The sequence below is a fragment of the Rhineura floridana genome, chromosome 8 (assembly GCF_030035675.1).
Source record: "Rhineura floridana isolate rRhiFlo1 chromosome 8, rRhiFlo1.hap2, whole genome shotgun sequence".
In the NCBI taxonomy this organism is placed as follows: domain Eukaryota; kingdom Metazoa; phylum Chordata; class Lepidosauria; order Squamata; family Rhineuridae; genus Rhineura; species Rhineura floridana.
The window spans coordinates 9,819,542-9,841,385 of NC_084487.1; the positions used below are offsets into that span (position 1 = coordinate 9,819,542).

The 21,844-nt window shown below is 47.0% G+C and overlaps 2 protein-coding genes across 3 annotated transcripts; one reads left to right on the forward strand and one right to left on the reverse strand.

Moving 5' to 3' along the window:
• The first annotated feature begins 484 nt into the window (after positions 1–484).
• LOC133363275 (histone H1.10-like) lies at positions 485–2,137 on the forward strand. The gene has a single exon (XM_061582674.1). The coding sequence runs from the start codon at positions 654–656 to the stop codon at positions 1,317–1,319; it is 666 nt and encodes a 221-aa protein (XP_061438658.1). The 5' UTR covers positions 485–653; the 3' UTR covers positions 1,320–2,137.
• Positions 2,138–7,509: 5,372 nt separating this feature from the next.
• On the reverse strand, positions 7,510–16,769 carry LOC133390164 (vesicle-associated membrane protein 1-like). 2 transcript variants are annotated; one of them, XM_061638167.1, is made up of 5 exons: positions 16,576–16,769; positions 13,114–13,246; positions 12,868–13,026; positions 12,318–12,369; positions 7,510–8,028 (listed from the first exon to the last, which is right to left on the reverse strand). In XM_061638167.1, coding segments are annotated over exons 1-5 (363 nt in total). In that variant the 5' UTR covers positions 16,578–16,769; the 3' UTR covers positions 7,510–8,011. The 2 variants fall into 2 exon arrangements, with proteins under 2 accessions (XP_061494151.1, XP_061494152.1); XM_061638168.1 differs by lacking the exon at positions 7,510–8,028 and adding an exon at positions 8,035–12,002.
• Positions 16,770–21,844: the final 5,075 nt, after the last annotated feature.

Sequence of the window (21,844 nt, forward strand, 5' to 3'; positions counted from 1 at the left end):
GCCGACCACGTGAGGGTGTCCAGTGTGTTAGTTACAGCAAATTAATCCTGGGCTAGTGCGCCCCCCAAGGATCGTCTGTGCCCCACGACTGGCCAGTGGCATGCAGCGCCGTCTTCTCTACCAGATCCATACGTTGCCTGCGCCATGCGGATTATTCTGGGGAGCACAGAGCCCTCCATACAGGACGCCCCCATCCTCTGTCTTTCCCTAGCATAGTGTGCACCCTTAAAATCGCCTCTAGGGAACCTTTCCCAACCCCAGGGAGCTGTGATACCCAGGCAGCTCGATCAGGCACTGCCGAGAGCAGCCGTTGACAGCGGCAGCCTGTCTGTAAGTCGCCGGACGGTGAGGGAGCGCTAGACAAAGGGGCCACAAAAAGCACAACTTGGAGGTTGCCTCCTCGCTCCCTGTTGTTGTTCTCAACGTGGTCCGCTCATTGCGCATATAAAGAGCTGCAGCAGAGCACGCCCAGGCAGATTGCTTTTTCCACGAGCACAGCGAAGGAGAGCTACGCACGGTTCGTGTAGTTAGTGCTGTCTCCAGCCCGGCTTCCGAGACCCATCCTAAGGAAAAGCGCCACAGAGACTGTCATTTACGACTCAGACTCTCTCTTCCAAAAAACCCAAAAACCCACCGCCTTCTGTTTTTCTAGCATGTCTGTTGAATTGGAAGAAGCGGACCTACCCCTGACCGAGGCAGAAGAGGCGCCCCTGGCTCCCGAGAAGAAAGGCGCTGCCAAAAGAGCCAGAGGTGGCGGGTCGGTTCTCTCCCCATCCAAGAAAAAGAAGAACAGCAAGAAAAAGAACCAGCCTGGCAAGTATAGCCAGCTGGTGGTAGAGGCCATCCGCAAACTGGGCGAGCGCAATGGCTCTTCCCTGGCCAAAATCTACAACGAAGCCAAGAAAGTGGCCTGGTTCGACCAGCAGAACGGGCGGACCTACCTCAAGTACTCCATCAAGGCGCTGGTGCAAAACGACACCTTGCTCCAGGTGAAGGGGACCGGCGCCAATGGCTCCTTCAAGCTCAACAGGAAGAAGCTCGAGGTGGGCAGCGAAGGGGGCGCCGGAGGCGGGGGCGCCTCTCACGCCAAGTCCCACAAGAAAGCGGTCGCCGTGTCCACTTCTCGTAAGGTCGAGAAGAAACCCGTCGCCAAGAGCAAAAAGCTGGAGAAAAAATCCCACAAGAAAGGCGCCAGCGGAGGCTCGGCGAAGAAAGGCAAGGTGAAAGCGAAGAAAGCCGCCAAGAAAACCGCCGCCTTCCCCAGCGCGAAGAAGGCGAAGAGATCCGCAAAGCCCAAGGCGCTCAAGAGCAGGAAATGAGGCGGCGGCAAGAGGGCAGGTTCCCTTCGCTTTCTGCCCCGGACTATGGAGCCCCAAGTCATTTGGACGTTTGCTCTGAAGACAGAGCCACGTTACCCGCTTCTCTTGTTTCTGCAGCTTATTTTTTTAACCGCAGGGTGGGCGTTGGGGGGGGGGATAGGTAATAGCACTTTGTCCATCACCACCGGTTCCTTGGAGGGGAGAGGGCTGTCTTCCACGCAGCCCTTTTTCTTTAATCTTTTTAAAGGGGATGATTATGCCCTTTGGGCTAGTGCGGTCTTCCCTTTTTATATTTAACGGTATTTCAGTGCTCCCCCTCCCACATCTGGGTGAGATGTGGCCCCTCCCTGTCACCAGTTCTCAATTACTGCGTTGGGTGTGTGGCATTTTGGATGGCTTTCGAAAGTTTGGACAGCCGTCCTGGCTGTCGCCTGATGCAGCCGCGGCGCCATGGCAACGGCCCCTTGGTTGCAAGAGCGCCTGGGTTCCTTCCCTTTGAAAAGAAAAGCACTTCTCTCGAGCTGCGGGGAGGGAGGGGGCGTGTGTGGGACCAAGTGACCAGCAGCGTGGTGGCTTGTTTGGTTTTTTGCTTTGGAGAGGGCTGCACAGTCATTGCAGGGCGAGATACGTTTTTGTTCAGTTCTTGGTAAGGGGTGTGTGGGTGGGTGTGCGCCTGTGGGCAAGTGTTGCAAGTCGCCCTCCTGGAAGATCATTGTACTGCCTTTTCGGGTCTCGCCTTTGATTGCCTTCAACCCCCCGTGTTTTTTTGTTGTTGTTTTTTTCCTTCAATAAATTGTTTAAAACGCTTTTTAAAAAAATCACTCGCTGCTTCCTCCGTCTTTTAAGTACCCAAGAGGGAAATGAAAACGTCTGTTGTTCATCAGGGAGGTGGGAAATGGGGGCACCAGAAGGGGGAACGCGCGCACACACGTCACGCTGTGGGGGTGGGGGAAGGTGCACTCTTGGCTTGACGAATTATGGGGTGCGGCTGTAGAACAAACCGCCGGGTACCAGGCGCGGGAGGGAGGATTGTAGGAGCAGACGCACTCACTCTGCCCCCCCTTAACATTGTATGTCGGTCCGTATCAAGCCTTTTAACAGGAGCTCTCGCCGCTCCGAGCTCTGTTTCTGTAAAGGCAGGGAAGCATGAGACTGCCTCATTCTTTACAGCTTCCCTTGCCCCCCTCTCCACAGCGCTTAAGTTGGTTCCCAGTTCCTTATTTGCTTGAAAGTTCAAAACGCTAAAAAGAAGAAAAGTTGACAGATACGGCAACTTCAAGCCAAATTTAACATGTCTCTGAACCCCAACATATATGTTGGGGTACCCTGTATGATTTATCACTGTGATGGGGGGACTCTCCCCGTGAAGAATAATACATTTATGCAATCAAAATAATCAGGCTTCTGATATTATCATCAATATATTTATGTCATAACATCATAAAAAATAAGGAACTGGGGGTGCCCATCCCAAAATCTGCTCTGGGCCAGGGCAAATCATATACCCCAGAAAAGGGGAGAGTGTCCTCTACGAGATGCCACTGCGTCCCGCCTGGCCCAGAGCTTCTGCTGCACGCAGGGCACGGAGGAGGGCATCTATGCAAAACCAAAGCAGAGAAAAACACACAGGAAAAAATAAGGACCTGGGGGTGCCTACCCCAAAATCTGCTTTGGGTCAGGACAAATCATATACCCCAGGAAAGGGGAGGGTATTCTCTATGAGATGCCACTGCGTCCCACCTGGCCAGAGCTTCTGCTAGGCACAGGGCATGGAGGAGGGCATCTCTGCAAAATCAAAGCAGAGAAAAACATACAGGAAAAAATAAGTAACTGGGTGTGCCCAAGCCAAAACCTGCTCTGGGCCAGGACAAATCATATACCCCAGGAAAGGGGAGGGTGTTCTCTTTGAGATGCCAGTGTGTCCTGCCTGGCCCAGAGCTTTTGCTAGGCACAGGGCACAGATGAGGGCATCTATGCAAAACCAAAGCAGAGAAAAACGTACAGGAAAAAATAAGGACCTGGGGGTGCCCACCCCAATATCTGCTCTGGGTCAGGACAAATCATATACCCCAGGAAAGGGGAGGGTATTCTCTATGAGATGCCACTGCGTCCCGCCTGGCCAGAGCTTCTGCTAGGCACAGGGCATGGAGGAGGGCATCTCTGCAAAATCAAAGCAGAGAAAAACATACAGGAAAAAATAAGTAACTGGGTGTGCCCAAGCCAAAACCTGCTCTGGGCCAGGACAAATCATATACCCCAGGAAAGGGGAGGGTGTTCTCTTTGAGATGCCAGTGTGTCCTGCCTGGCCCAGAGCTTTTGCTAGGCACAGGGCACAGATGAGGGCATCTATGCAAAACCAAAGCAGAGAAAAACGTACAGGAAAAAATAAGGACCTGGGGGTGCCCACCCCAATATCTGCTCTGGGCCAGGACAAATCATACACCCCAGGAAAGGGGAGGGTGTCCTCTCTGAGATGCCACTGTGTCTCGCCTGGCCCAGAGCTTTTGCTAGGCGCAGGGCACAGATGAGGGCATCTATGCAAAACCAAAGCAGAGAAAAACGTACAGGAAAAAATAAGTAACTGGGTGTGCCCAAGCCAAAACCTGCTCTGGGCCAGGACAAATCATATACCCCAGGAAAGGGGAGGGTGTTCTCTTTGAGATGCCAGTGTGTCCTGCCTGGCCCAGAGCTTTTGCTAGGCACAGGGCACAGATGAGGGCATCTATGCAAAACCAAAGCAGAGAAAAACGTACAGGAAAAAATAAGGACCTGGGGGTGCCCACCCCAATATCTGCTCTGGGCCAGGACAAATCATACACCCCAGGAAAGGGGAGGGTGTCCTCTCCGAGATGCCACTGTGTCTCGCCTGGCCCAGAGCTTTTGCTAGGCGCAGGGCACATATGGGGGCATCTATGCAAAACCAAAGGAGAGAAAAACGTACAAGAAAAAATAAGGAACTTGGGGTGCCTACCCCAAAATCTGCTCTGGGCCAGGACAACTCAAATACCCAATGAAAGGGGAGAGCCCCACAACATGCCTCTGTTGAGGCTGGCATTGCCACATTGCCATCCTACAACAGCTTGAAATCACTAGCCCTGCACAGAGTTTCCTTCAGAACAGAGTGAGGGGCCCAGGCCAGGATGGCTTCTACAGGCCCTGAAGCAATGTGATGTAAATTACTGCAAATCCCTGTACTTCTGATACCTCCGTGAGGCAGATGGGACTGCAAGGTCTCCTAGGAAGTTGAGGGCAGTATGAAGTTATACAGTGCCAAATGACTTGGAAGCTCGTCTCTTTGCATGCTTTGCACCTTTGCTGTATGCAACCAGTGTGATCTGTATCTATCTCAACAGAGGTCCTCAGTGTGGCATCCCCTCCCACTTGGCACTCACCCATGCCTCCCAACTTTTTGAATTTTGTTTTTACCATGGGTGGCATTGCACTAGGTAGAAAACAAAGTTCAGGCATCCAGCCATTCCTCCTTTTCTCCACAATGCCCCTGGACACCACATGGGAGTGTTTGGTTGGTTTTCTTTGGTGTGTGATTTGCATGCTTTGGGGGGGGGGTGTTTGAGGGCATTTTGCCTCCCCACTCCCCTTTTTGCTTGGTTTTGGGGTGTTTTGCCTGGCTTCTTGTTGCTGTTGGGTTGTAGGGAGTGTCTTTTTGTTTGTTTTATTTTGGGGGGGGAGTCTTTTGGCTGCTGGTGGTGGTTCTGAGCATCACCAGTTTTTCTTCTGTGATATGGGTATTTTGCAGTTTCAACATTTTTTTTGTACTTCCAAATGTGCCCCTAGGCCAAAGAAGGTTGAAAATTCCCGATCTTAAAAGAACAAACCAGCTTAAAGAAATAGACTGCATTTCTATTAAGAGGATTTCATTTGCCAGCCTGTGATGAATAAGCAAGAGCCTAGCAGGGAACAGCAAGGAACCAAACCCCTCAGCCTTCAACCCATGCTTTTTAACAGTCTGCTTCCTACCCATTTGTTTTTGTTGTTTTCATTCCTTTGCCAGCAGATTCTCCATGTGCATGAAAGCCAGCTGAGCCAGAGTAGGAGTCACCTCACACAGTATACACATTTTACTGTCCAAAGACAGGAAATCAGAAGTGCTTCTGCAGCTAGCTAATGAAAGGCCTCCTCAGAAGCATCTTTCTCCATTCCGCTAGATGCTGGAGTTCTTCCTTCTTGCAGCACATTGTCAGTGTGAGACATGCAGTATGAATGGAGAACAGATATGCAATAAACCTGAGAGCTCCTGGGATTAGAATGGTGGTATTATTCTTGGAACAATGAGTCCCAGGTCTGGATGCCAGAAAAGGGGTGAAATGTGGCTGTAAAAATTATGTCCTCCATGTTGGATGCATCCATCTCTCTAAGCCCCTCAGAGTTGGGAAGCCACATGCAGCACTGACATACAGACAATCCTGGCAACCTACAAGCAGGGACACCACCAGGAGGAAGACAAGACACCCTGGGATTTCTTCATGCTAGCCCCAGTGGAGCCCAGGGGAATCCAAGAAGCATCTCACAGCACGGTATTCAACTATGAAGTTGCATTAGCGCATCAGGACTTCTCCCCCTCCTCCCCTGCGCACACAGGTGCTGTCTCAAAATCTGCTGTGAAGGGTTGAGAGCAGATTTAGGAGGTACGCAGGGGAGGAGAGGGGGAAATCATTATGTCGTGCAAGGAGAAAACCTTGCACTGATGGAACGTTGGGCTTAGTGCTACGTTGAATACAACCCAGGATCTTGAAACGAAAGTACCTTCTCAGCTCTGATTAGGCACAAGTGGGGAAGAACACCAGGAGGTAATATTAAATAGGGTTACACCACAGCAGGAACAAAAACTATCAACTAATTGTTCTAGGAGGAGATCAAAAGCATGTGTATCTATATATAAAATATTTGAGTGTTAACATGAAGTGTATATTTAATTAAGGAAAAACAGACTGTCTTCCTTCAGTTTCTCATAACTCAAGTTAACTCCTCATAGAGTACCTTTTCTGAGAGCAGTAAGTCCCTAAAGTGTGGATTGCTTCAAACTGTGCTTCTTTTATCAACTTGTCAAGGAATTTCTATTAGTCTCAATCAATTTCTCTTTCTTTGAGCGCATCAAAGAGTACACATCTTGCTATACTTTTTGACAGGGCTGGTTGGCCTCTGGCCCTCCAGATGTTGTTGAGACTACAACAGCCAGCCATCAGACCCAGCCAGAATGGCCAATGGTCAGGGATGGCAGGAGTTGTCATCCAGTGACATGCAAAGGGCCAAAGGTTGCTGTAGACCTGTCTCTGAGGTGCTGGAATTGAGCATGGACCTGGGCCCTTTCTTTCTTTTGCTTTCACCACAGTCCCTAGCTCAAACAATGGCATGGTCCTGTACGTATTGACCTATTAACTCTTCCAATGGGTGGAGCATATTTTGCCCATGGCACTGGTTGCCGTTTCATGAAAGTACGCAATGTCCCTCCAAGAAAAAAGGGTGGCTACATGAGCTTCAGTACCAGTTTCCCATTTCTAGTAGTGTGATGCAAATAAAGATCAAAATGTGCACAAGGAGCAGCTCTGGCAGGAGGCATTAGGAAAAAAGGTCTGCATTCAAGGTATTTTGCAAAAAAAACAACCCAACAACAACTCTGGAGTACAGTAACAGTACAGGATAAGGCAGTATGAAGACCCTGCGGCCCTCCAAATGTTGTTGGACTGCACAGGAAGCTGCCTTATACTCAGATCCTTGGTCCATCTAGCTCAATATTGTCCACACTGACTGGCAGCAGCTCTCCAGAGTTTCAGACATGGGTCTTTCCTTGCCCTACCAGGAGATGCCAGGGATTGAACCTGGGGCCTTCTGCACACAATGCAGATGCTCCACCAGTAAGCTACAACCCCTCAGATGTACAACCCCCACCAGCATAGCCAAGAGTCAGGGCTCTTACTGGGAGGAAGGGCGGGATATAAATCAAATAATAAATAAATAAAATGGTGGGAGTCATAGTGCAAATACATCTGGACTGCACAGGTTCCCCACTATTGTAGCAAAGTGCTTTACCAACCCTGCTCCTGCATTTCTTCTACAGAACTGGGAAAGGCAAGGGTCTTCTCAGGCAGCCTCTTTTGTTTTAAAAGTCTGATGAAAGGATTAGGGCCTCGGTGCTTCTTCTGCCTCCCCACGGAAAATTGTACTGTTCAAGTAATGTAGACCGCAGAAAGAGGTAAGTTTATTCCATAGTCAACAACATTTTTTTTCATATTGGCAAGGAAGAATCCATAGCTGTCCTACTGCCTCACCACCACCCCTGCTCCCTTTGATGTTGGTGGGTATTTACTACCTCATCTTGTTTTGTTGCTGTACTGACACAGCATCACATAAGCACACCAGGTTGCATGTAGACAGCTTGGGACCCTAACATACACACCAGTTGAGAGGCACGTTCTAGAGATCCTTTTTGTTACACAAACTTCAGCTGCTCTTAAACATCTAAGTAAGGTGAGGAAACTGGCGCCCACACAGCACAGGGTTCCCACTGAACAGGATTATATTTTTTGCTGTGCATTTCTGGCATGGTTTTAATCAAGCTGGTCTGATGTATCTTCTTTGTGAAATCTTCAGCATTTCAGTAGGAGTCATGATGATCATAGGCCATTCCATGCACATACTGCAATAGCTTCCTGAGATCTCCTAATAAGTCCCCATCACCATTTGGGTATGCCTTCATAAAAAATATTGTTAATATAAGCTGCTATAACTGTTTAGCATTTAAATAAGTGAGCGAGGACAGATGCATTTTGGATTTAGTGCACACACTAAGGTAGAACCTGCCATTTCATACACTGCAGGTAGGGATGATGATATTGAACTGTTTAATATATTATAGGACAATTATGCTTCTCCAGGGTTATCTGTAGCAAAACAAACACTCTCCTTGCATTTAAATCAGGACAGGCTGCAGAGAAAAGGAATACATCATAAAGCAGAGAAGGAAGAGCCTCGAGCAACATGTGATAATGAGGAGGGGCTTCAGCCACTGATCCTTTGAGTAAAAACACGAGCAATGCATGTACACAGGGATAGTCCTATTTTCACAGGCCACATCATCTGTGTGACAGGGATGAAGTATTGCTCTGGATTTGGTACCCTCAAACATACACACATTAGATATCTGCTCTGTAGACCTACATAATCTACGGCAGCACTAGGGAACTTGCGGTACTCTAATTGTCATTGGACTATAACTCCCATCAGCCCTAGGCATCAAGGCCAAAGGTCAAGGATGATGGAAGTGTAATCCAATAGCAGCTGGAGAGCCAGATCATCAGAAGCCCTTATCTGCACAGTACAAAGATAGCGATATCATGCGTTATGATACATGGCACAGCATCCCTGAAATGCTTTTTTTCATTTCCTTTAATGCCTGGTTACGCAATTCCTTCTTTGAACAGAAATGGTACAAAATTAAGTTAGATTTTGTAAGTGGATGTACAAAGGGAGCTTCTTTTATTACTTCCAGTTACACTTGTACCCATGAACTGGGTGTGTAATGTGACACAGCAGAGCACCCAAGATGCTGCCTTGACAGCATAAATGTTTTTCTTAGGTCTCCTCTTTCCTCATGCAGAGGATGCAGTTTGGCCTAGAGCTTGGAAAAGTTACTTTTTTGAACTACAACTCCCATCAGCCCAATCCAGTGGCCATGCTGGCTGGGGCTGATGGGAGTTGTAGTTCAAAAAAGTAACTTTTCCAAGCTCTGCTACTACAAGTTACAGGGGAAAGAACACTCTTCTTTCCACCATGTATCTCCCCCCTATACAGCAGCCAAATATCTGAGCAGCAATACCAAGAATAGACACTTATACACTCACAACTGTAGCATCAAAAGTGCTAGTTTTACACCAGTTATTTTCACTGTGCCAAACTAAAATGGATTATGTTGTCAGGTGTTTGATTATCTTGATACTTCATTCTGCTCATATTAATGGTTTCAGTGAATTCAGCTGTTTATGCAAAGGAAACAGAATGTGTGTTATGTCAATAAGATAAGTGAAGATAGGACAAGTAGGAACTAAGCACAATATGGATATTGTGGGGCCTGGTCAGGGGCTGCCCTAGCCTAGGCCATTTCTCACAATACCAAGCCTTCTACCTCTTTGTCACAGCTGGCTATTGAAAAGCTCTTCAAGATGGAAGGGCTGATACTTTTTGACAAGTGTACTCCAAACCAAGTACAAAGTATGAAAGAATGCTTCTCCCATCCTGACTAGAGTCTACCAGCATGTGGTTTTACCTGTAGTCTACTGAGCAAGGAATCAGGAGCACAGCACTGCTGATGGACTAAGGGACATGGACCCAGCTATTCCATAACCATGGTTGCAATCTCTCCTGCTCCTGTTCAGCTGCTACACTGTCCACCTACCATCTACAGCATAAGAGATTACACACTTTTTACACCCTACATTTAGTACCCATTGTTTCAGTTCTGGCTTCTTCTGCCTTACCACCAGCAAGCAGAGACCCGTTCTTGCTAACGCTCCGACAGATGAACCAGACTCATTTAGGTAGTAGAGAAGTGTTTGTTGGAGGAGATTAAAGAGTACACGAGCTGGTAATTAACACATGCCAGAGGAAAAGATTATGGCTGCGTTCCTTACAAAGACAGAAACCACATGTGAGTGAGAAAGCGGCTGAAGTCTTGTGCATAGAGAAAGCAGTCCTTCACTTTAGGCACAAGAGGGCCTCTAGGGGAGTGGGTAAACCTTTTGCCCATGCATAAAGAGATGGAGCAAGTGGAGAGGTACAAGGCGAAGAGGCTAAACATACAACACTCATGAGAACAGACAAGAAAAGCAGAAGAAAGCAGCCAGGAGGCCTTCTCTCAATAAAGTTGACAGCAGATCAAACCAAGATCTTGTCCAGAAGAGATCAAAAGGGCCCTCTACACCTTACTGTACTTCCTCTCATATTGACAGCAGCATCACAAATCGGACCCCGGCTCCTCTTCAGATGTTGTACTTCCACCAGCATAGTTCCACTGAGATGGGAGAGGTTTGTCCAAAGAAGGTGGGGAAGGTCTGTTCCTGTTCTCCTCTATCATCCCCCAAGGTGGAAAAAGGTGGGGAATTGCAAGGAGATGGACTCCGCAAATGAAATGCTGGTGCATGGCAGCGAGCATGCAAAATGTCAGCACCGCAGCATGCTATGGGAATAGTATTCCTAGCACATCTAGATTAAACATTTAGGGGCCATACAAAATTGCTGTGTCTGAGGACTAAATTCAACCCACAGGCCATTGGTTGACCATCTCTGTCCTAGAGCACACAGACTCCATTTCCTCCCTTCAACAGTATTTACTTTCTGGCCAAGCCCTGATTGGACCCATAACAAGAGATATTGGGGTATCCAAACATGCCTCTCTCAGACTATGCTTCATAGCTGTGCTGCTTCCTGTGCCTTGATTGGCAGACATGGCAGTAGCCACTTTGAAGCATATTTAAAACTTACATCCATTGCTCTGAGCTCCTTTCAACCAGGAGTAAGACAACATCTCCATAGCATGTTAGGTGGCAAAATAAGCATGAATTCATACATACATCTTCACCACTAACAGCATCATCAAGTGATGACCAAAAACAGAACTGATGAAAGGCATTTGTGTGAATCAGCATTCAAGCAGTCCTCAGAAACACTGACACACTGCATGGCTGCCGCCAGCCCAAGAAGCCTCCAAGAACTCAGGCCTGACATCTTAACAGCATGCCTGCTTTTTAGAAGGAATCCTCCTATGACTCCTCAAGAACGAAGAGGGACCCACTGCTGCGGTTAAGCTGCAGCACTTGCTATTCAGCTAAAGGAGCAAGCAGTTTGGGACTTACTGTTTGAATGTCAGGCTCCATCTAAGTCCAAAGTGGTCAGGCAAACCACACAGCTATTTTATTTATTTATTATTTATTAATTAAATTTATTAGTTGCCCATCTGGCTGGCTATACATCTGCTAGAGGTACATATTTTATCCCACCTCTAGTTCTGACTATTCTGGGAAAAGAAGGCTCTGTTAACCATGTGCCTGCTTCTTGGAGCCAAGGAGAATGAATCAAACCAAAATCTCCCCTACTATATTCATTCATGAGGCCAAGTGTCACCTTGAGGACTATGAGGTTAGGATGCCAGTCTTCATAGGACTGGAACCTCTGTAGTCAGTGCATGCATTATGAGCTTACACTTCCAACTAAAGGAACACCTGCTCAATTCTGGGGCTGCAATATCCAAATCTGCTCCCTGGAAAAAGCTGCTGGGATCCACCTTCTCTCTCCTCCCACTACCTATTCCTGTGGCAATGCGAGTTAACACTGCCCATGTCCAAAGCTTTGTAACAGTGAAACTCAAGTGTGTCACTCAACATCAATAATCCCACACATTTCCTCCTGTAGGCCCATTGCCACCCTCCAAGACAAGCTGGCCTGCTCAGAGGCTGCTGCAGCAGCTGTGAAGGGGTTCAACTCAAATCTGAAAACAGTGTGTTAAAGTCTCACATGGAAGGCAAAGAAAACTGAAAGGAAAACTGATGACTAAGCCAGAATGAAGGGAGAAAGGAAAGGAAGAATTGGGACTGGAAAGGGAGATGGGAAAAAGAGGCTGGAGACTGGGGAGGGAGGGGGGGAGGGGATCACATTCTCAGGTAAAAAAGTAGACTGGGGACAGAAACAACAGAAGGGAGAGAAAGGAGAAAACAAGAGGGCATGTTACACCAGACCTCCCACACTGAACAAAGGCTGCTGAACATCCAGGGAAGGAGGCCCACCCATACTGCCATGCCTCTGACCCTCATCCAGCAGGCAAAACACCCTGTTATCCTAGAAGGCACCAGGCTCACAGATCTGCTGGTCTTTAGCATCAATCAGAGGAGAGAGTTAGCAGATACCATTTTTCACACCGCTATGGCGGCGCTGTTTATCCAGTGCTCGGGGTTCACAAACCCAGTTATCCTGGCTCCCCTTGGTACTTACGTGCAATTGCGATCACCACAATGGCACAGATCACTCCCAGCATGATCATCATCTGGAGAAGAGAGTTATCATGAGACCACACACAGCCATTGTTACAACACCTCCCTTGGCGAACAGGTGTCCCACAAAGATGGGCAACTGAACACAATGGCCATTTAAAGCTGCCTCACGCCATGAAGGACCATGTGTCCATCTAGTCCAGTAATGTCTACTGCAGCCTTCGCCCACCTGATGCCCTCCAGATGCCGCTGGACTACAGCTCATGTCATCCCTGACCATTGGTAATGTTGGCTGGGGCTGATGGCAATTGGGAGTCTAAATATATGGGAAGACACCAGGTTGGCAAAGGCTGGCCTACCACAACGCTCCAGTCTTGGGCAGAGACTCTTTCCCAGCCCTGCTACCCCCAATATTTCTTTTCCCTGGAAATATAAGGGATTGAACCTGGAATCTTGTGCATGCAGAGCATTCATTCTACTTCTGCTATATGGGCCCTCCTTATGGCTGTGCACTAGCACACTGCCCAGTGAGTTGCTCCTGAAATGCTCACCTTACAGTTCTTCCACCAGTACTTCCTCTTGAGCGCTGCTGCGCTGCTTTCAAATACTTGAGCACCAGCTTGGAGTGCATCTGCTCTTTCATCTAATTCCGATAGCTTCTGATCTCGCTCCAAGACTTTGTCCACATTCACACGTATTATATCTACCACCTGAAGAGAAAAAGGACACCTGAACCTGCCTGCAGAAAGGAAAATGTGAAGACCCATCAAGAACAACTCAGGAGGTTAGCAACTTACTTCTGCCACCTGCGCCTGAGTCTGCTGCATGCGGCGATTGCTGGTCAAATTTGGAGATTGTCCAGGGGGGCCTCCAGCATTTTCACCCTCTTCTTGTCCTGCCCCTGGGGCAGGCGGCTGAGCTGGATCAGACCTGTGAAGACATATCAGGTACCAAAGGTGATAGCACATTCTAGTGTTCACCCAGAAGGCACAGAGCAGAGGCCTCCAGCCTTTTTGGGCATGGAGTCACTTTTGGAAATCGAAGAAAGTGTTGTGGGCACTACAAAATACCCATTTCACAGAAGAAAAACTGCCAATGCTCCAAACATCTGCCATAACAGGCAAAACACCTCCAAACAAAAACGCAGGCAAAAAGCAGGCAGCTCCCTCAAACAAAAATGCCCCTCCAAAAAAAACACACCTCAGTTAAAAAAAAATAAAAATTGGAGAGGCAGTGTGAGTTGATGGGTACCAAGGGGGTGGCTGGGGATACTATGATGCCCATAGGTGCCACACTAGGGACTCCAGCCATAGAGGTAAGAAACTAAACTGCAACTAGAGGTGGCAGCTCCAAATGTTGCATTGCTACCAGCATAGAAGGCAGCCAGGGATATTCCAATGCTGGAAAATGTACAGAAGAGGATAACCAAAAGCGATGAAAGAATTGGGCTACCCTTCCTATGAGGAAAAGTGAAGGGCATTGAGCTGTTTCCCCCCCTCAAACTGAAAAAGTAATAATGCAAAACATGAAAGGGTTAGAGAATTATGGATGATATAGAGAGAAGTTTCTCTCCTCATCCAATGAACATCTTTAAGCGAAGGGTTTAGGACTGGAGGTACTTCATCCAACGCACACTTTCTGACATTCGTAGTATAAGATGTAGTGATGGCCAAGATGGCTTAGAGCAGGCACGGAGCACCTCTGGTCCTCTAGCTGTTGTTAGACTACAACCCACATCATCCCTGACCACTGGCTATGCTGTCTGGGGCTGATGAAAGCCCAGCTGTATCCAGTGGTCCACAGATGCCATTTCTGGTTTAGAAAACAGCTCTCAGCCATGATAACTAAAGTAGGACCTCTATGTCCAGATCTCTATCTTCTGTCTCAAGACTAGAAGCAATTTTGGCATCTAAGTTGAATATAAATAATAACAGTTGCTAGGGGACAAATAGGGGTGGGAGCCTTTGCCTATATTTATTTATTTTATTTTATTTTATTTCATTTTTAAACCGCCCATAGCGAATAGCTCTCTGGGCGGTGTACAAAAGATTAAAAGTACAGAAATACAAAATATCACAATAAATAAACTGAAACAAAGAGATTTAAAATTGTAACATTAAACGCTTTAAAATGCCTGGGAGCATAGCCAGGTCTTAACCTGGCACCGAAAAGATAGAAGGGTCGGCGCCAGGCGTATTTCTTCGGGGCTATTCCACAATTCGGGGGCCACTACAGAAAAGGCCCTAGATCGAGTAACTGTCCTCCGGGCTTCCCGATGGGTTGGTACCCGGAGGAGGGCCTTAGACGCTGAGCGAAGTGACCGGGTCGGTTCATAGCGGGAGAGGCGTTCCACAAGATACTGCGGTCCCACGCCGTGTAAGGCTTTATAGGTCAAAACCAGCACCTTGAATCTGGCTCGGAAGCAAATAGGTAGCCAGTGCAAACGGGCCAGAACAGGTGTTATATGCGCTGACCGGCTGGTCCTCGTCAGCAGTCTGGCTGCTGCGTTTTGCACTAGCTGAAGCCTTGTTTATTGGTTCCCAGAACTATCTGGCCAGGCACCACTGGAGACAGAATGCTGGACCTTTGGCCTGATTCAGCATGGCTCATCTAATGCTCTTTAGGAGACAAGAAATGCCATTGAGAAGATTGCAGCAGAGGTTAAACATGCCAAATGAGATGGATATCCAGAATACAAGTAACTGATAATAAGCGACATCTCACTGCTTCAGATGGCTTTTATCTTCCTGTGCCATTGTCTCCTTGTCATGCAAGCAGGGTGACACAGCTGGCCTCAGGAGCAAGTGCGAGCAATGGGTCTAGGAAGTAACCCAGCTCAAGACTTAACCTCAGCAACAAAGTCTTAGTGGGTGTAAGCACAGCAGCTTGCTCAGCCTCAGCATCCTCAACCTGAAGTATAAGAGAATACTAGCCTCCCTTGTAAAACTGTTGTAACGATTCCTGGGATGTGTATGTGCTTTGAACATTTAAATTGCACTACATGAGTACTATCATGGCTGTGATGACACTGCCTGAGCAAATGTTGCAGCAAAGAAGGTCAAATGACTTCTTCATCCTCAGTGGAAACATAGTGAGCTTCCCAGGTCTGCTAAGGTGTGGGTCAACAGGAAAGAACTGCTGTGTCACAACAAGGCAGGACCATTTTATCCCTGGGGAAAGTTACTACCAATATATGCCTTTCTGCAGCAAGAGGAAGGGAGAAGTTAGGGGAAACCAAGAGATTAAGCCCCAGTTCTGAGAGCAAGGCTGTGTTTCCCACATGGCAACTAGGGGATGGTGAAAGAATACCAGAACATATTGGACAAATGACCAGTCTGGTATAACGTGCGGTAAGATGCAGCACCACCAGACAGTCATTAGTTGGCCCACAGAGAAAGAAAAATGGATGGATGCACTCACTAGAGATGGCAACGATCTCATCCTTGCTCAAGTCCAAAGGACAGAAGAGACAAAGCTGAGCTTTTCTGCTCTGAATAGTTCCTCACCACCACTATCCACTTCTCCCTTCCTCCTCGCAGGTGACCACTTACTTCACCATCTGCTACCAGGACATTAAATGTCCACTCACAATACAACCCTACTGCGTTCTATCGATTCCTTCGCACACAATCTCATGCAAAGGAGATCTCCGCACTCCCCCCCCAAACCCGGCACATGCCGCCTCAATCGCACGACTCCAAAAGCTCTCAGCGTGTTTCTGCCATCTTTAACACAGTTGTAAAACCCGTATAAGCTTGAACGCCTTCGTTTCAACTTCTAGATTTACATTCACGCATGCAGACAAAAAGACTTTCGAAGGCGCCTTTTTATCGTCACGTGTGAAAAAGCCCCACTCCTCCATTATCGCCAGTTTTCTCTCTCTCTTTCTCCTAGTATCCCCACTGGGGCCGCCTTTCCCTATAACAGCCAACGCTTTCAAGGCAAGCGATTCTGGGATCAGGCTTAGGAAGGGCAGAGGCAAAGTACGAGGGAAACCAGAAAAGGTGGGAACCGGGCAACTGCAGCAGTCAACAAAGCTGCTGGCCAGAAAGTCGCAGACATATCGGATGGGAGAATGCGCAATCTCTCCCCGCTCCTTCCGCCCCGGGCAGGGTCGGACGGTGGAAAGGAGGACGGGGGAGGGGGAGCGGTGCTGCAATGCGCAATTCGGCAAGTGCCACAACCGAGCAGGGAAGGCGACAGCGCATCGCAGGACCACGGCAGGCCGGGGCTGACTCTATCCACTCCTTGCTACTCACATGACCGGCTTCGGCTCTGGGAGATCCCCCCTTTTGTTTCAGTGTTGAACAGAGCCCGCCCGTGGGAGCGACCACACGAAAGAGCTTCTCCCGAGGCGATCGAAGATTGCTGCAGCAGGACTCGGTCGGCCACCCCCACATTTTATAGAAGGGGAGGGGCGGTCCTTTCGTTCTTGCTGCGCCCCCAATGTTGCCGGCCAAGCTCAGCGAACGAATGAACGTTTTCTCCGCCTCTCCCTTAGCCGCCTTCTCTTCACAGAAAGAGTTCAACGTCCAACAACCAATCAGCGTCGAGCCTAATCTGCATAGTCCCGCTCATTTATTATCAGGCCTAGATGGTATCTCCCATAGCCTTTATAAATTAGACAGGCGCAGAAATCTTAGCTTCCACTTCTTTTATACTTCTTTTGTTTCGCCCTCAAGGTGGCAGTGAGAGCTGCCCATCGAAATCAATGGAGAAATCCAGGATTTGACCGTCACACACGGACATAAGGTGCCTTATTTCAAGTCAGATCAGTGCTCCATCTAGCTCGGTACTGTCGACGCTTGACTAGCAGCGGCTCTTCAGGGTTCCTTGCAGGAAGCTTTCCCAGCCTACCTGGAGATATCGGGGATCAAAGCTGCCGTCTTCTGCATGCAAAACACGAGCTCTGCTGCAGGACGCTGAAGTTGGTTCCGTTCCCAGTTCCTTATTTGCTTGAAAGTTCAAAACACTAAAAAAGGAGAAAAGTTGACAGCTACAGCAACTTCAAGCCAAACTTCACATGTCTCTGAACCCCACAATATATGTTGGGGTACCCCGTATGATATATCACTGTGATAGAGGGACTCTCCCCGTCAAGAATAACAATATATTTATGCAATCAAAATCATCAGGCTTCTGATATTATCATAAATACATAATGATGTCATAAAATAATAAAAAAATAAGTAACTGGGGGTGCCCATCCCAAAATCTGCTCTGGGCCAGGACAAATCATATGCCCCATGAAAGGGGAGGGTGTCCTCTCTACGAGATGCCACTGTGTTCCGCCTGGCCCAAAGCTTCTGCTGGGTGCAGGGCACCCTGGGGAGCATCTGTGCAACATCGAAATAGACAAAAACACGCAGATAAAAAATAAGTAACTGGGGGTGCCCACCCCAAAGTCTGCTCTGGGCCCGGACAAATCATACACCCCATGAAAGGGGAGGGTGTCCTCCACGAGATGCCACTGCGTCCCGCCTGGCCCAGAGCTTCTGTTGGGTGCAGGGCACAGAGGAGTGCATCTATGCAAAACCAAAGCAGAGAAAAATATACATGAAAAAATAAGGAACTGGGGGTGCCCACCCCAAAGTTTTCTCTGGGCCAGGACAAATAATATACCCTAGGAAAGGGGAGGGTGTCCTCTATGAGATGCCACTGTGTCCTGCGTGGCCCAGAGTTTCTGCTGGGCGCAGGGCACTCTGGGAAGCATCTATGCAACATCTAAATAGACAAAAATACACAGAAAAAATAAGTAACTGGGGGTGCCCACCCCAACATCTGCTCTGGGCCAGGACAAATCATACACCCCATGAAAGGGGAGGGTGTCCTCTACGAGATGCCACTGCGTCCCGCCTGATCCAGAGCTTCTGTTGGGCGCAGGGCATGGATGAGGGCATCTATGCAAAACCAAAGCAGAGAAAAATATACAGGAAAAAATAAGTAACTGGGTGTGCCCACCCCAAACTCTGCTCTGGGCCAGGACAACTCAAATACCCCAGGAAAGGGGAGGGTGTCTTCTACAGGATGCCAGTGTGTCCCACCTGGCCCAGAGCTTCTGCTGGGCGCAGGGACGGAGAAGGGCATCTACGCAAAAGAAGATAGACAAAAACAGGAAGGGAAAGATAAGTAACTGGGGGTGCCCACCCCAAGATCTGCTCTAGGCCAGGACAAATCATACAGGCCAGGAAAGGGGAGGATGTCCTCTACGAGATGCCACTGTGCCCCATCTGGCCCAGAACTTCTACGGGGTGCAGGGCACGGAGGAGTGCATCTATGTGAAACCAACATAGAGAAAACCAGGAAGGGAAAAATAAGTAACTGGGGGTGCCCACCCCAAACTGTTCTGGACCAAGACAAATCATACACCCCAGGAAAGGGGAGGCCATCCTCTATGAGATGCCAGTGTGTTCCATCCGGCCCAGAGCTTCTGCTGGGCACCGCGCACGCATGGGTGTATCAATGCAAAATCAAAATGGACAAAAACATGCAGAAAACAATAAGTAACTGGGGGTACCTACCCCCAAATCTGCTCTGGGTCAGGACAAATCATATACCCCAGGAAATAGGAGGGTGTCCTCTACCATATGCCGCTGCGTCCGACTTAGCCTAGAGCTTCTGCTGGGCGCAGGGCACGGAGGAGAGCATCTACATAAAACCAAAGCAGACAAAAACATACAGGAAAAAATGAGTAACTGGGTGTACCCACCCCAAAATCTGCTCTGGACCAGGACAAATCATATACCTCAGGAAAGGTGAGGGTGTTCTCCATGAGATGCCACTGCATCCCACCTTGCCCAGAGCTTCTGCTGGGTGTATGGCACGGATGAGGGCATCTATGCAAAACCGAAGCAGGCAAAAACATACAGGACTAAGTAAGTAACTGGGGTGCCCACCCCAAAATCTGCTCTGGGCCAGGACAAATCATGCACTCCAGGAAAGGGGAGGGTGTCCTCTATAACATAACAGTGCATCCTGTCTGGCCTAGAGTTTCTGCAGGGCACGGGGTGCGGATGAGGGCATCTACACACAACCAAAATGGACAAAAATGGACAAAAACATTGTCTATGAGAATCCATGGCTTCCTGACTGGCCCAGAGTTTCTTGTGGGCAGAAGGAGTGGATCTGAGCAACTATACACATCAAGATATTTAAATAAGGTGGGGGGGAGGATCCGGTGGTCCCACCCCAAAACTTTCTTTGAAGTACCATAAATCATACACATATTCATACAGGACAAGGTCCTCTGCAAGATGACACTGGTTCAAACCCAGTTTGAGTCAGAGCTTTTTGTTCAGTCATGGCACAGACAAGATCTTTATCATTTCTGATTTTAGAATGTTTTTAATTGTATTGAATTATGCATTTTTAAACTTTTGTGATCCACCCTGGAACGTTTTAGTTAACGGCAGGGAATAAATCTAAAGAACACCAACAACATTAATCTATGTATCAGAATAGCCGAAATCTATGGGAAACATTAAAAGGAACTTGGATGCCCATCCCAAAATATGATTTGGCACCACAAATCATAGCTCCACACATCAAGGATACTGTCTGCTATTAGATGCTGTCCATGCATAGTTTAGTCTCATCTATGAAATTACATCTTTGTGCTTCTTGAGTGAATCATTGTCTGGTGATCCAGCCAAGTTTCCTTCTGCCATGGCACCAGATAACATACAGTTATACTTTGAGAAGAATTGTTGTGCATTTGATTTATTATATCTCTAAATAACTTACTACATATATATATTATATTTCTCCAACAGGTAACAACCAAGTATACAAATGAACAGATAAACAAGTGCAGACTTAATTAAAAAAAGAAAGAAAGAAATAAGGAAGTCATTATCAGAACTGGTAAAACAGTAAAAAACTTTTTTCTTAGAAATATATTAGAACATTTTTGCAGTTCACAAAATCAACAGCATCTCACATGGGCTGGAATTAAACAATTTCACCCATTCAAAATAATCTCCTGGTTTTCAATCATCTCTGAAATAGTAGGAGATTTAAAAGAGCATCTTCTAAATTGCACATCATCGTTATTATTTGGCCTTTATAGCCTCATACCTACAATATGACTTGGAGTACTATTTTTCTTTGTGAAGTCTTGGAACAACTCATCTGTTGCACAAACATCGCTACATCCTGTGTTCTGAAGTTTCCTAATTCCATCCTAGAAGTTCCAATCACTTGCATTTCCCAGATTGTGGAAAGAAACAAAGTGATTTCCAGTGCTGAAAGTTATCCCTACCACTTTGTACCTGGGCCGGATGGGATGCACTGGCATCTCGTAGAGGACACCCTTCCCTTTTCTGGACATTAATATTTTCCTTATATGTTCCTGCACACTTTTCTCTGCTTTGTTTTTTCATAGATGCACTCCTCCATGCCCGGTGCCCAGCAGAAGCTCTGGGCCAGGTTGGATGCATTGGCATCCCCAAAAGGACACCCTCCTCTTTCCTGGGGTGTATGATTTGTCCTGGGCCAGAGCAGATTTTGGGGTTCAGAGACATGTTTGAAGAGGCTAAGGATGAAAGAATGACAGGAAAATGTCTTAGCCACTGTGAAGAGTCTTCAACCATGCTTCCCCTTTTTGCTGATTGGATCTCATTGTAGTGCAAGGTGGCCAGTCAGCCACTGAGAAGACTCTTCTCAGTGGAAAACACACTCCACTTTCACGACGATTGCCTCCCAGGGATGTCTGTTGTTCTTTTTTTTTACAATAATTTTTATTCAAATTTTCATAAAACATACAAAACAAAATCATAAAACATTCAAAGACAAAAAACAAAACAAAACAAAAATGATTAAACAAAAAAATAAAATGTTGACTTCCCATTTGTCGCAGATCAAATCAGTTATAGGTCTACAATATATAACAATCCTGTCTCTTAAATTATATTATAAAATCACTTTCCTCCAGTAGTTATCTTAATTAATCATCAAATCTCATAAACATTACTTTATTCTTTCCACAAAAAGTCAAAGAGAGGTTTCAATTCTTTAAGAAATATATCTATCAATTTTTCTCCAAATAAACATGTCGATTAATCCATCTCATCAAAATCTGTTAGGTCCAATAATTTCAATAGCCATTATTCCATTATCCCTATTAATTCCATCTTCCATCTTCAATAGTCCTGTTAAGTCCAGTAATTTCAGTGTCCAATCTTCCATTATCAGTATTCCATAATAATCTTGCTGTCATAGCCATAGTCATATAATAAGAGTCTGATGGGAATTTTCTCTATCCCAAATATTTTCTTGCCATCAATTCTGAATAAGTTGCTGAAATATTGTTGTAAAGTCATATCTCTGTTCTTCTTTTTTACAAAATGCACTGGCTCATCTCTTGAGAGTTTTTCCATTGTCACATGGCTGCAGTTAATTCCATAGATTTTCTCTATATCAAGCTCCATCACGTCATTCCAGTCCAGAAGATTATCCAAGCCATTGATAACTTTATCTCTAATATCTTCATTAATTTCTTCAGAGATAACGTTAAATTCCAAACAGTAG